This window comes from Myodes glareolus, chromosome 6, assembly GCF_982192425.1.
Source record: "Myodes glareolus chromosome 6, mMyoGla1.1, whole genome shotgun sequence".
NCBI lineage: Eukaryota > Metazoa > Chordata > Mammalia > Rodentia > Cricetidae > Myodes > Myodes glareolus.
This window is the reverse complement of record NC_142031.1, coordinates 2,453,234-2,468,102: the sequence shown is the minus strand read 5'-3', so window position 1 is coordinate 2,468,102 and position 14,869 is coordinate 2,453,234. Positions and strand designations below refer to the sequence as shown.

Here is a 14,869-nt window from a genome sequence, read left to right as displayed (position 1 = left end):
GCGGGACATGCCAGACTCAGAGCTGCTCCCTGCCGGCAAGCGCTCAGAGCCAGTGCCTTGGAGTTGGAGTGTATCCGACTGTCTGTGTCTGAGCTGGGTGTGCGCTGGAGCCTGGAGCTGGAGCCCTCATCTGTGAGCCCTGAACAAGATTCCTGAGCCCAGGCCGCCTACCACTCCACAGACCGGGCATGGAGGCCTCCCGGGGCTGGGGAGGGCTGGCTATGCTCTGGTGCCTCGGGCTCCTAGGCAGCCCAGTAGGCGTCACTGGGACTCACTACCGCTATCTGTGGAGGAACTGCTACCCATGCCACCTGAGCCAGGCCGGCTACCCCGTGAGCACCGGTGACCAGAGGCCAGGTGGGCGCCCCAGGAGCAGGGCTGGGTGGGATCAGGATGCCCCTCCCTAGCACGCTTCCTTTGTTTCTTTCTCTCTTTTATTTTTGTTTGATATGTACAGGGCGTTTTGTCTGAATGTGTGTATGTGTACTGTGTGCATGCAGTGACCTTAGAGGCCAGAAGAGGGCGTTGGAGCTCCTGGAACTTGAGTTACAGACAGTTGCAGGCTCCATGTGGGTTCTGGAATCAAATCCTCTGGATGAGCAGCAAGTGATCTTAACCACTGTGTTGTTTGCCCTCATTTCTCTTTTTCAAAGTTTATGCCAGGCCCTGAGCACAGGGGAGTCAGCCTGGGAAGGGCCCAACAGGTGCTTAGTCCTGCTGAGACAGGACCCTGGTGTGTCCCGAGCAATCCAGCCTTCCCATCCTGCGACAGCAGGGAGGTCACTTCCCTGGAGGAGACGGATGCTCCTGGCTTTTTGAGCTAAGCTTCCTGTGTGCCCACTCCCCTGTCTCAGCCACTCTGGAGTTAAATGAGAAGGGAAGAGCTTAGGGACCTTTTGGGACCTGTGTGACTATGGCAGGTGCTGTCATTTCAGCCCCCGGGCAGCGGGGTCACTTAGAGGCTCTGGGCTTGAGACTCTGGCAGCCGTGGGGATTAGGATTCTCTTATTCTCCCTCACCCTGGAAGCTGGGATTTGATGCTTCTCCCTCCACGTGGCTGTACACAGCCTGGAGCTGGGCACCCTCAGGAATGTGACTAGAGACTGTATTCAGCTCCTCAGTGACTCATCACTCACACCCCAGGGAGAGGCAAGGGCCTCTGGTGCTCCCTATCAATCCCTCCCAGACTGGAGATGTCCCTGGGGCGAGTCTCAGTCTTCCATGCCCGAAAGGCACCCGGGTGTAGTCAGATACTATACTGTGTCACTCAGTTCCGAGGGTCCTAAAGTCCCCAAACCAGGCCAGGCTGGCACGTCACTGCCTTGTTGGTGGCACTTGGGAGCGTGTCTAGCATCAGAAGGTCTCACTTGGGCATGGCCAGGCTTTGGAGAACTTGGAGCCCGGTGTCTGCACTGAGGCTTTTCCAGGGGCAGAGGGAGAAGAAAAGCCAGTGGACTCTGGTTTTCAGAGTGAGGACCTGGTGTCCTGGTGCTTGGCAGAGTGGCAAGGTCCCAGAGGTGTTTTCTGAAAGCCACGGCGAAGCTTGAGAAAACTCTGAGATGTTTTCCACAGAGGCGACATTTGGCGACTGGCTGCCCTTGACTGTCATGTGTTGTTGGGCCAGGAACCGGTGGGGGTGGGTAAGGAATGGTGCCCCTGGTCCCTCTGATGGCATTCTTTGTGCCTCCCGGCAGCACCACCAGCCTCGGCTTAGCAGGTACTTACAGGCTTACCCAGTGCCCACGGGAACTGGCCCAGGTTGGCACAGCGATGTTACCATGTGCTGCTGGTCCTATCATGAGCGCCAAGTTCCCAGTCACTGGTCAGAGCCGATGGGGGCAGAACTAGTTAAAATGACTTTTCCAGTTCCCCCAGCTGGTACTCTTCCCTGGTACTCTTGGGGATTCAGTACGCAGTGGGTTTGCCTGCTACCAGACATAGCCCCCTGAATGAGCAGGTTCCATCTGACTCTCGAGTTTGGGTGCATGCTCTGCCCTGACCCGTTCTCATTGGGTCGGCAGGAAAGTATCTGTGCTACAGATGCATCCCAGCTATCCTGCTCTTTGCTTTGGGGGCTCGACTCTTTGGAACATCTCTGGATAGTCCCGCTGCAGGCTCAGTGTGGCCACAGCTGGGCTGTCTCTGTGTGGGAGGCGTAGCACAGTCCTGGGACACGGGCCTGTGGGATGAGACATTCCCGGGAACCTAGCCTGTAAGCGTGCCTGGGCACAGATAGCTCTTGTGAGCCTGGCCGTGCAGGCGACCCCAGCAGGTACTGCTAGGTCAGGAGGCTAGGGTAGGAACTGTCAGCTCGTGAAACAGCAGCTCACGTGGCCCGAGTCACACAACGGATCTGCCTGTACTCTGTATTTTTTTTCCCTCATGGCCACTCTTACAGCTCAGTCTCCACTTGGTACCCTAAAGCAGACACAGCCCGGGAGGTGTCACTTAGACGGGAGAGTGTTTGCCTGACATGCACAAAGCCATGGCTTCCCTTCCCAGCTCTGCATTAAAAACTACATATTAGAGGCATAATTGTCTGTAATCCCAGCACTCAGCAGGCAGGGTATTAGAAGTTCAGGGCTATCCTTGGCTACATGGTGAGTTTGAGGTTAGCCTTGACTATATGAGACCCTATCTCAAACAGTATCAATAAAACTAGACTAATTACCTGATGGTGGAGATGGGAGTCCCCAGAAGGCTGGAACTGAGATGTAAGCGTACAGCTAACCTGGGAGAACCCATGCTTTCTCTCTCCCAGTGCACAGAGGCCTGAACTCACAGTGCTGAAGTGATGCGCCTAACCCTCTCCGCCCCCCAGCTTGCTCTCTCTAACCCTCCCATGCCCCTGCCTGTGGTGGCCTCGTGTTTGTCCAGATAATCCAGGACCCATCCCAAGTCAGGGTCCTCCGAGCTGTCCTGTCCCCAGGGGTGAGGACGTGAACATCTTTAGGGACATCACCCCGCCAGCCATGCTGAGCCCGAGGCTCCTCAGGTCATAGCCAAAGCTCTGCTCTGGACTCAGCACCTCAGAGGTCCTCCAAGCTGTTTGCGAACAGCTCTGTGCTGCCGCCGTGTGGCCCACTGTTTGATGAGGCAAGCAGGACGTAGGGTCCTGCCCTGCTTTCAGAATGTTGGTTATTTCTGTAAAAGGGGTTCGTCTCAGTTGGTTCAGAAGAGGCCTGGCTGTCGGGGCTGCAGGGCTGTGTTGTGGGATGGACCTGCTGTGTCCAGACGCTGGCTCTTGAGGGTGGCGGAGCTGAGGGGAGGTGGTGCTGAGAGTCCTGGTGGAGCTGCAGAGCGCCAGCCCAAGATAGGAGGCCCCCTGTCTCCAGGAAGCACCTTCAAGGTAGGAAGGGTTGAAGCTGGAGTCGGTACCAGTCCCTCCTAAGAGGCACCTGGGGTAGTGATAAAAGCCCTATCCCTGTTTGGGATAGGGTGATCTGGGACCCTTGTAAGGAGTTGGTTGCACTCAGAGGGAGGTTAGAGCATCTGTCCCTGTCTCAAAGGACTGTGGAGAGGTGGCAGGTATGTGCGATCAGGGAGACCCATGTTGCCACACCAGTGTATGGAGAGTTAGCAGAGGAGTCCTGTTGAGAAACAGCTGTCCTGTGCCTGGGGGCCCTACACAGACTGCCTTCTGCTTGAGAGTCTTTGTGTTCAGCAGCGCTCCCTCCCGGGCTTCCCAGGAGCATGCAGCCGTGTGCAGACACCGCTCCTTTCTCACTGACCTGGGAGGATTGAGAACCCCTCGCCAGGGTGCTGAGTGGCTCAGAATCCTTTAACTCTTACAGCCTGTTCACCTTTCCTGCAGTGTTGGGGGTCAGGAGTGGTGCCCAGATTGTTCAGACAGTATTTCATAGACCGGCTGTCTGTGAGGACCCCTGGCATGTACCTCGCTAAGCTGTGTATGCGTCTGTGACCTTCCAGCGATTTGAGCTCAGGAACTAACTCCTCTCTGGACCCCGAGATAGATGTTGTGGCCCCAACTCCTCTAGTGGGGTCCCTGAGACCCTCATCGCACCCTGGCTCTTCTGCATCTCAGAGTCTTTTGGGTCCTTGATCAGCGCCGTCAAGCCTTTGTTTCCGAGCTGAGGACTCACCTGACAGTGGCTTTGTGGAGAAGAAGCAGGGGCTTGTGGCCTTGTTTCCTGCTTCTTGTGACAGGCACACAGAGCAGGACACCCTCTTGTGACTCCAGAGGGGCCACTTGCCAGCCAGTTGGCTCTTTACCACATCCCGTTGTTGTTCAGCGCTACCTGGTGGCGCTCACCATACAGATTCCAGAAGGGGCATCACAGAATGAGGGCCACACTCCCAGCAGACAGGTGTTAGGGAGCACTGCTGTGTAAACAGAGAGGTACCACTGCCTATGCCTTGAGTCCATCCCTCACCAGTGTTGCATCTCCCCTCAGGAGCCCTCATTCTCTCCTTCTGGGCCCCTGGGCTGGTCCTACCCTTGGGGCTGTGTACACCAGATATGAAGACAATGGCCCATGCTGAGGCTTCCTTTGGTTGCTCTTCCCACTAGGGCATGCCAGCCATGGTGGATGGGCACCGCCTCTGTCTGGGGCTATGAGGGAAATGGATGTGATCTGACAAGATCTTGGCTTCATGCTTCATGTGTTCAGCACAATGGGCCTGGCCTGGTGTGTGCCTAGCTGGTAATCCCACTCTCTCTCCCTAGATGTGGATGAGTGTCGTGCACACAACGGTGGCTGCCAGCATAGGTGTGTGAATACCCCTGGCTCTTACCTCTGTGAGTGCAAGCCTGGCTTCCGGCTCCACACAGATGGCAGGACCTGCCTAGGTAAGTGTCACCTGCCTGGGGATCTGAGCCTCTGATGAACCTCATTCTTCAGAACGTCCTCGGGTCTGGGAGGGGGCCTGGTGTTAGACTATGCACTCAGTAGTTCCTTCCTGTGGAGCATTAGTGCCTGGGAGTCCTGAGCACACCCTGCAAGGAGGTAATGCTCCTCCACCCCTCAGGTAAGGAGGCTGAGGTTTAGTTGGGCAGAAAAGCACGTCCAAGGTCTCTGCTCATCCAGGTCCCTGCGTCCCCAGCCTGTGTCTGCTCTGCGGCTGTGCTAAGTCTTGCTGAGATTGAGACCCTCTGCAGGGGTTGATCAATCAGCAGGAACTCAGGCCTGGCTAAGCTGCCACCAAGACATGGGGCGGGGGTCTCCAGGGGTTGCGTCTGGGTGGTAGGGAGGCAGACTGAGCCTTGGCCCTGACGCCAGAAAGCATTTTTTTTTTTTTTTGGTCTACAGAACAGGGCTTCTTTGGAAGCCTGAGCTGCCACAGTGGTGAGGGGCAACCAGAAAGCAGGTTCCTGGCCCCTGGCTATCTGTAGGATTTCTGCTGTGAGGGAAGGGTTTTCTGGCCTCCTGAGAACACAGGGCCTCTGGCAGCTTAGAGCTAAAGAGACATCCAGAGCCAGGCGGAGGAAACTGTAAGAACAGCTTCAGCCGTCCACTTCTAGTGCGCCCTGGGCACTTGGTCGACCCCTCCCTCTGTTTCTAGGGTGTTCTTGGGGGAAGGCACCCCTACTTTCTCCTTTGGAGATCCAGACAGCTCGGGCCAGTTCTGAGCGGCTAGGTCTTGGCTGCTACAGGGCTGGCAACCTGCCAGCCCTGGGGGGTTGCACCCCATACACACATGTCCCAGCCTCTGTCCGCTGCTCCACTGCAGGAGCCAGGCAGCTGCCCGAGTGAGAAGTAGAAGCAGATGCAGGAATGCTGCCATGTGTTTCAGGGTAACTGTGGTAGTGAAGCCCAACGACTGCCTGCTGGCCCTTCTGGGAGCCTGTGGCACCCTTGTCAGGCAGGATGCTCCTTAAAGAAGGGTGACCCCTGCTGCTGACTCCGGGACAAGGACACTCATTCTGTCTCCATTGACAGTGGCCCTCACTGAGGTGCCCTGAGGGGACAGAGGACCAGGACAGGATGCACCATTAACAGCCAGAGAGCAGAGATGCCTCTTAGACCCAGAGTGGCCGGGTGGCGGTACTGTCAGAGGAAGGAGCCTTGAGCTGCGGGCTTCAGGAAGCCCAGGAGGGATAGCCCTTTACCCTGCCCCGGTCCTGGGTCCACGCCACCCATCGCTATGCTGGAGACAGACGTGTTAGATTCTGTGCCCGTGGGGCCTCAGAAGGAGGGACTCATGGCTTGTGCGTTGTGGACAGTCTGCATTGCCCCTGTGGCTCCCCGCTCACCCTGTAACACTGTTTACGTGAGTGGTTTCTCAGGTCTTCTGACCCTTCCCACCTGACACTTGGCTTGCGGGACATGGGTCAGGTGTGGAGTGGTGACCTCAGATGGTCTCTCACCCTCTCTCTCGTTTTACTGTAACTTTTAACAGGGCTTTTACACTGAAGCTTCCTGAGATCACAGCCTCCTGCTGGGCTGTGTCTGGGGACAATAGAATAATGGCCTGTATCTCTGTTAAGGGACACTACTACAAACTCTCCACACTGGCTCCTCCAGGCGTAGTGGCTTCCCTTCTCTGATGAACTCTGCCTTAGGGACACACTGATCTCCCTCTAAGGGTTTGATGGCGTTCTGGGAACCCCTGAACATTATCTCCATTCCCACACTATGCCCGTGACACAGTTCCCGGCACCCCCTGAGGATCTGGTCCCTACGCATCCTCCATCCTCAGTGGTCTCTCTCTGTTCCACCCATCTGGCTGTGGGTGCTGGATTTTTCTTGTGTGTCTAGAATTCCTAGGGAGCTTCTACAGTGAGCCTGGGTTTGTCAGGCTGGGTCCACCAGATGCTGCCTTCCCTGTGGGCGCCTGAGAAGGCTCCAGAGTAATTGTAGGACTTCCTGTGAGCTTCCTCCAGGAGTTCCCAGGTGCCCCTCTTACCTTATGTCATGCCTCTGCCCGTTGCTGAGGGAACCGCCGTGGCTGATTGACCTGAGATGCTGGCCCAGGATGGAGGTTGCTGGCTGTGGCTGGGAAGGTTGCCTGAGGAAGTCAGGGTAGTGATATTTGTCCTGGACCCTGTGGAGGACCCAGCACTGCCCACATACTCACCTCCAAGGCCGGGCAGACCAGGATAGGGAATGTATAAGTTCTAGCACTGAGATTCTCTCCCTCTCTCTCCCTCCTTCCTCCCCGCACCAGGTCTCATGTACTTGAGGCTGGCTTGAACTTCCTGTGTAGCCAGAGCTGGCATTGAACTTCTATTCCTCCAGCCTCCACCTCCCCCGTGTCAGGATTACAGGCATGCGCCACCACACCGTGCTCCAAATGGTCTAAGAATAGCAATGAAACGCAGAAAGATTTCCATCTCCATTTTCTTATTAAATTTTATTTGTTGTTAGTTTTTTTGTTTTTTGTTTTTTTGAGACAGGGTTTCTCTGTAGCTTTGGAGCCTGTCCTGGAACTAGCTCTTATAGACCAGGTTGGCCTCGAACTCACAAAGATCCGCCTGCCTCTGCTTCCCAAGTGCTGGGATTAAAGGTGTGCGCTACCACCACCCTGTTCTTGCCTGTATATATATGTGTATATGCTATGTGTGTGCCTGGTGCCTGTCAAGGCCAGAAGAGGGGGTTGGATCCCCTGGGCCTGGAGTTATCCGATGGTTGTGTGCTGCCATGTGGATGCTGAGAACCAAACCCAGGTCTTCCGCAAGAGCAGCCGGTGCTTTTAACCATTGAACCTCGCCCCCTGCTCTTAAAAAACAAGTATTTTAAGAAGGACTTTGCCATCAACCCACTATAGTAAGGACATTGTCCCCTGTTTACTCCAACAGGAACAAAAGGGTCCCACCTGTGGCTTGGGATGCACTCTCCTGGGGCGCTCTGACCTCTGTCTCGTTTCTGGGGTGGTGATGGGGTGGGGAGGGGGACAGCCAGGCCCGAGGCTGTTCTAGCTTTCTGTGCTTGGGTCAGAGCCAGCTCTTCCTTTCCCCAGCCATGGAAAGTAGGGCCTGCCCGGGGTGGTGGTTTGGCTGAGGGTCCAGGAGTGCCATTCCTACTTTCCCGTGACATTTTGCAGAGCTGTGGAATGGAATAGCCCCCGGGATCCTAACACCACAAGGGGAGCCCTCCTCCTCCCTGTGGCTTTGGTGCTCTGAGTAGCATATCCCTGACCAGTGGCTTTTAGTGTGACCTGGACACCGACCTTGTATATGACTGTTTCCTGGCATCCTCTGGGTTGAAGGTCAGATGGGGTCAGTTTGAGGGGCCGTGGTTGTCACTGGGTTAGTCCCATGATCTTACTTCTTTTCATCTCATACCTGTTGGCTCAGGATAGACACCCTTGGGGAGGGTCCTGCTGCCAACACACATGCCTGTAGTGGTCCCACGGCCAGTCACACGGGTGCTATGTGCGCATGACTGGAGGAAGGCTGCCCAGCTCTGCCCTTGACCTGTCCCTGCCTGTGTGTGTGTATCTGGCCTTGGCAGAGCATGCTCTCCCCAGGCATCGGGACACTAGCAGGCTTTACAAGCCCCCATCTGCCCTCAAGGCTCCTTCCTGATGGAGAAGCCTTAAGGAAGGCTATTAGGGAAAGGAGGCTGCTGCTGGCAGTAACCTGGTTCTGGGGCCAAAACCACAGGCAGCTCAAGTGTGCAGACTGCCAGGCTCTCCTGCAAAACTCATCCCCGTGGAGCCGCAGATGCAGCTCTGCCCTTGTTTCCCAGCCCTTCCCAAACCTGGCAGGGGTTACAGTTGCACAGGGGTCAGCTTCTCAGCCTTGAGAAGCCTGAGGAAGCCTGGTCACAGGGCGGGACTGCTTCCACTTGGCTTGGGGGAGCAGGCTGAGATGGAACAAGGGTACCAAGGTTCAGTGACCCATGCTGGTGTCTTATCCCAGTCCCGAACCACCAGGGAAGAGGGCACAAACCCTGTGCTGGGTACAGAACCCAGCAGGGATGATTAGGCTGTCACACTGGGCATGCAGGGAGATTGCATGCCACAGGGGACAGAGCTGGTGAGTGAAGGCGTGCTGGCTTGAAATGGGGAAAGGGATGATGGGAGGGGCCCAATTCTGCTGCCCTTGGGTCAGCTGCCCTTAGTGTCACCAAGGCCCAGCACTGGTTTTATGATGGAGCCTTCCTGCTTACAGGACATACCTGCCATGTAAGTAACGCACCAGACACTTGAGTAAATGCTCTGGAGGACCGACGCTGGGCAGTTCTTGTGGCACCTCTCGAGGATACAACTGGGAGCTAAGGCTTGGCAGTAGAAAACTGCCCAGGGTTGTGGGTGTGGTGTGAGCAAGATGTGAGCTGGGGGCCTAGAGGCTGCCTGTATGTATGTATGCATGTACATATGTATGTGTTATGTATGTATGTATGAATCTCCTCTGTGCTGCTGTCTGCCCCTGCCTTGTCAAAGAGCTTCCTAGGACAGACTGCTCTGGCCACTGACCATACATGGTGAGAGCTCTCAACACCCAGAAGCCCACCAGTTTAAGGACAGCGTCTATCACCTTGTGACACCACCCTGCAGCTGGCCTGGACCACCAGGCTGGTCCGAGGGCTGCATTAAAGCAGCCGATGGGCTCGACTTGGCTGATTGGTTCTTGGATGGTCTGTAGTGTGAGTTTATGGGCTGGAGGCTGGAGTCTAGAGCCACCCCAGGACTGTGCCCATCTCATCCCTGCACCCCACGTGCTGCCCACTGCGTGGCACGCATGCTCCTGATGCGAGACTCCAAGACCTTGGCTCAAGACCTGAGTTTGTTCCTGTAGTGCAGGTGCTGGCTCCTAAGACTGGGCTAGCGCCCTTTGTTGGGTAGTGCAGGTGCTGGCTCCTAAGACTGGGCTAGCGCCCTTTGTTGGGTAGTGCAGGTGCTGGCTCCTAAGACGGGGCTAGCGCCCTTTGTTGGGTAGTGCAGGTGCTGGCTCCTAAGACTGGGCTAGCGCCCTTTGTTGGGTGTCATTATCCAAGAATGCTGTACATGTTCGCACAAAGTCCTGTAGGAAATATATTTTTTTATGAGATCCAGGTTCTTCCTCCACAAAACCCATTCCTTCCTCCAAGCATTGCATCTCACTATCCCACACTGGGTAGTGCGACTCCTGCTGGTTGTGAATGGAGTTACAGCCCAGCTCTATCGGAATTCCAAACTCTTGGATTTACCAGTTGATTGGTGCTGGCTGCCTTGACAAAACACTGCGTGGGTTTAAGCAACAGGGTTTTATTTTTCACATAGTCGCAGGTCCAGGAGCACGGTGCCAGCCTTTCTGGTCCCTGATGAGACCCGAGCCCCATCTGTGTGACCACTTCTGACCTTAATTAAAGCATAAAGAACGAACATTGTCATATCAGAGGGCTTTGGCCTGTGTGTTGGGGGAGGGGTGCAGGCAAACACACAGACGTTAAGTCTCTGATATAGAGCGTCACCCAACTATAGTCACTGTGTCTGATCTAGAAGTGGGCAGGGACCTAAGGGAGACCTTGGGGATTGTAGGATGGTCCTACAGGATTGTATGCAGATCACAGAGCCCTGCTGAGTGTGGGGTGAAGGGGAAAATGGTACCCCATAGGTACAAATGTCTGTTGTCGAGACAGACCTATGCAGCCCTGCTGCCAAGACCGGCCTGGTGTTCCCACTCCTTCAGTACCGTGATTTCAGGTGTGTCACCCCCTAGCTGAGGTTCTTCCTGATGAGTGTGTACTGCCCGCAGGGAGGCCAGTCCCTGACCTCTGCTCCAAAGGTGGCTCAGCTTTGCTCATGTCTGACCTTGAGTCTGATTTCTAGAACCATAACCAGATGTGAGCCTCTGGCTTTGGCGCTGGGCAGAGGTCCCCAGAGTGAATGTCCTTACAGCTGGACCTCAGTAACTTGAGGGGCCTGAAGAAGTCTCCACCAGCCCCGAGTCCCAGACACACAGACCGTGGCCATTCCCAGAGCTGTGCAGCCCCGGCACCGAGAAAAGAAAATCTGTCTGGTTTAACTTTCCGGGAATCCACACACAAAGGGGTGTGCTGGGTGACGCTGGCCTGGTTCCCTGGTGTGCACAGCTTGGGAGCATCTGTGAAGAAGTCACAGTTCTGCGGAGCAAAGGGCAGGGGTGGTTCAGAGGGTGTGAAGCGGTCCTGGAATGCCAGCCCACGGTGGGTTCATCCATGGGCCCATCTCAGCTGCTTTGCCGGTGACCAGATTGGAGACCAAACACCTCTTCCTCCTGGTTGGCGGTGCTTCCTGCGGGGATACTGAGATGTGGTGCCCCTCTGTGCCTGCCGGCCCTGCCAGAACGGGCTTCTGGTTCCGATTACGTGTCCCGAGTAGCGATGCAGTTGGTGTGGTGAGAACGGGGGTAAACAGAGCCCCTAGGAATGCGGGGCCAGCTGAGGCCATGTGCACGGGCGCCCGGGCGCCTCTGGAGGCAGGGATGGTGGCTGGACAGCTGACTCAGGTGAGACCAGCCAGGCCTGAGGTCAGCATGGCTTCCATCCAGTGTAGGGGTCAAAGCAGAGTTGGGGAAGGCCTCCGGTTAGCAGGCTTACCTCCGTTCTGTAGAAAGTTTCTGTGGCCCCTCCCTTGATGCATATGTTGGGGGGGCCCTGGGTGACCAGGAGATTAGTCACTGCCTCCCCATGACTGGCTTTGCCTCAGAGAAGGGGGCATCCACGTGTTCTTCTGACTGTGCTTCACATGAGGAGAGACCTGTTTAATGAGCAATGTGGCCTTTAAGCAAGCTTGCTTTGAAGGAAGCCCAACCTTCTCAGAGCCCCAAGGCAGCTCACGAGGCCCATGCCACTGCCAGCACCCGGGCCTTGTAGTGCCATCCTCAGTGGTGCCAAGCCCCCATTCCTAGGCAGTAATGAACCATTTCTCCAAACCGGGCCGGGCCGCGAACAGTACTGCTTAACGTTGACGGTGGCCCCACATCCCAGGCAGCATCTTAGGGTACAGCCCGGCCCCCAGAGTGCTTTAGTAATGAGTCTTAAGGCTTGCTGACACAACTCCGAGCACAGGCTTGCAAACAGACAGCCTTACCTCCCCGGCCAGGGGCAGCATTCTTGCGGCTTCCCTCCAGAGCTCAGGGCTAACTTCCTTTAACCACAATGCCATTGCCAGGGACTCAATTGTAACCAAACCCATGCCAGGAGCTGGCTGCTATTGCTGTTGGAAGCTCAGTGTTCATCCCACGTGCCTTGCCATCTCCACAGGCCAGCTGAGGGTACAACGGGGCTCATCCACAGAGTGCACAGGCACCCACCAGGCCAGCCATTATCCCTTTTCCATACCCTGCAGCAGTCCAGCCAGAAGAGACGGGGTGCTGCCCTCTGGAATACAGTCTCCTTGAGGGCCTATGGCTGCCGGGAAGACTGGACACTCTGATAGGGTGTGAGGTGTGGTCTGACCTGGGGTAGAAGGAATTTGCTCAGATTTCCTTCAGGTACCGGTGGCCAGGCCTGTGGTCTAAGGCGGCCATTCATAGAGGCTCCATACCTGACCTTCTGCCTTGGCCTGAGGACCAAGGTGGTATGGTGGATCTTGCTGTGCCTCCTGGCTTGTTGCCAGGCAATGAGCCAGCTGCTTCTCAACAGCCTCCTAGTGTTGCTTGTCTTGTGCTGGTGGGGGCGGACGGGGGTGGTGGTGGTGGTGGGTGCACCGGGGATGCTAGGCGTCTGCCAAGGTGAACGGATCCACCCTCCTGGGTGGGCTGGGTGTAGAGGATTCAGAGAGATGTCCATTGTACTGTGGGCCCTGTAGGTGACTGAGAAGAAAGTAGAGTCAGGTTGGAAACAGAACAAGAAAGAGAGGGTAGTGAGCTCTCGTGGGAAGCCATCCTAATCAGATCGTTCAAGCGAGAAGGATCTGCCTTCTCGGCCTGATCGAAGCTCTTCATGTCCTCAGCCATCAGCTCTTGCACGCTGGGAAACGGTGGCTGCCAACATCAGTGTGTCCAGCTCACGGTGACGCAGCACCGCTGCCAGTGCCGGCCCCAGTACCAGCTGCAGGAGGATGGCCGGCGCTGTGTCCGTAAGTATGGCGGAGCTGGAGAGTGAGGGGGTTCAGGGTCCAGGAAGGAGCCTGATGCGTGATAACCTGGTGTAGGAGGGAGGGAGGGAGGCCCGGGCTGCTGTGGGCCTGAGACGCAGGGATGTGAGCACTGTTGGATGGCATGTCCTCGGGGCAGGAAGTTCAGGATGGAGACAGTACCCCTCTTCCTAGATGACCATCTGGGGTTTGGGCAGAGGAGGCAGCCAGGTCAGTGTGTAGGACTTTGGCCTGCATGCATAAGAGAAAGAGATTTTGCTAAAGGAGTGTGTGGGGCAGGGTCAGAGCCCCTCCCCCAGATGTGGAAATGGGACAGAGTAGGTTCAGGGACTCCCCAGCAGAGGAGGAAGTGAGTGTAGATGTGAGGCCAACCGTGCAGGCGGGAAGACATAGGGTTTCAGGGCCAGGGGGACTCAGACTAGGGGGACACAGTGCTGAACAGGTTACAGAGCTAGGGGTGTTTATGGAGCTTGGGGTCATACAGCTGAGGGGTCACAAGGCTGGAAAGGACATGGCAGAGAGGGGATCACAGGGCGGGAGCTGTGAGGTTGAGAGGGAACCACAGGGTTGAAGAAGAGTACAAGGTCTTGGAGGATCTTAGGGTTGGATGATCACATGATGTCCTTGAGTCAGAGGACTGGGGAGAAGGGTTTGGGGTTCCTGGCCCTGGTGTCAGTTCCAACACCTTATCCCAAAGCAAGAACTCTGGGAGGAGCAGGCAAGGCTCATGGCCAGAGCTGACCTGGACTGCCCACCTCCTCGCTGGAAAGTTCTCTTCTAGCTAGGCCTTGCTTTCTGCCATTGGACACATAAAATCTTTGAGAACCATGATACTCACAAGTCATGGGTACTCTTGGGTACTGACTCTAATAGAACCTTAGGATCTTGGCCTTGACTATGAGGTCTTCTTGGGGAACCCAGAGCTACTACAACTGGGGGGCCATGGCAGAGGCTGGAGCAGAGACGGATGGAATCCTGCATTTGTCAGAGTCCGCCCCCCATCTCTTCTCTTCGCCTGCACCCCTCTGGCTCTGCATGCAGGGAGAAACCCGTGTGAGGATGGCAATGGTGGCTGTATGCACATATGCCAGGCACTCCGGGGCCTTGCCCACTGCGGCTGTCACACAGGTTACCAGCTTGCTGCAGACCACAAGGCCTGTGAAGGTAGGGTGCTTTACCAATCCCCAGCATCCCTGAGGCGCCATGCTGGATGGGTCTTTGGGTGACCTAGGGTGATGCTTAACTGCCTCTCCCTGATGCGGGGGGGGGGGTGTGCCCAAGGAGCTGTCTACAACCGGTCAAGTTTCTGCAGAAGAGAGGAAACTTAAGTTTCTGTCTTCAACATACTTCCTGTAGTGGTCAACTAGCACCTGATCCTTAGGACCCAGGAGAGCAAGCAAGGGGAAGGAAAGGGATCCCTGATAAACCCCAGAAGTGTCCCAGTGAATCAGCCCTGGGCTTTCTCGGGGCAAGTGGTGTTAAATGCATTAACTGTAGCGCTACAGTATGGCACTAGTTTCCAGAACCCCTCCCTTCATCCTGCTGGTCGCTGTCATACAGCGAGGCCAGGTTTGTGCTCCACGACATCCCTAGCTGTGTGTTGTCCTGACATCTCTGTAGATAGGTAGGTCTGGGATGGGCAGCCTTGGGGGAAGTCTGTCCTCTGCCCAGTGACTTTGGGGTGAGTGTGGTGCTCCTAGGGCCATCAAAGAGGCAGTGGTTAGCCTTCTGAGATGTCATGTCCGGTGGCCAGGTACCCACAGGACAGGGGAAGTCGATGACTACTTACCAATCTGCACTAGGAAGTCATTACTAAAACCCCTTCTGGGCTCAACGTGAGACCCAATCTGTCTCCTTCCCCAGGGATCTGTCAGGGTGTGCATGGCAGGTATGGGCCAGCATG

At 56.0% G+C, this 14,869-nt stretch overlaps 1 protein-coding gene across 2 annotated transcripts in view; it reads left to right on the top strand.

The window, feature by feature from the left end:
- The window catches only part of Megf6 (multiple EGF like domains 6), a 99,417-nt gene that overhangs the window by 64,184 nt on the left and 20,364 nt on the right, over positions 1-14,869 (top strand). The window contains exons 1-4 of one of the 2 annotated variants that reach the window (XM_087906799.1): positions 29-357; positions 4,688-4,810; positions 12,823-12,948; positions 14,008-14,130. In XM_087906799.1, coding sequence (XP_087762925.1) covers positions 189-357; positions 4,688-4,810; positions 12,823-12,948; positions 14,008-14,130 — 541 coding nt within the window. In that variant the 5' untranslated portion in view covers positions 29-188. Of the gene's footprint in view, positions 1-28; positions 358-4,687; positions 4,811-12,822; positions 12,949-14,007; positions 14,131-14,869 lie in introns of those variants that run through there. The other variant, XM_087906798.1, reaches the window with a different exon arrangement.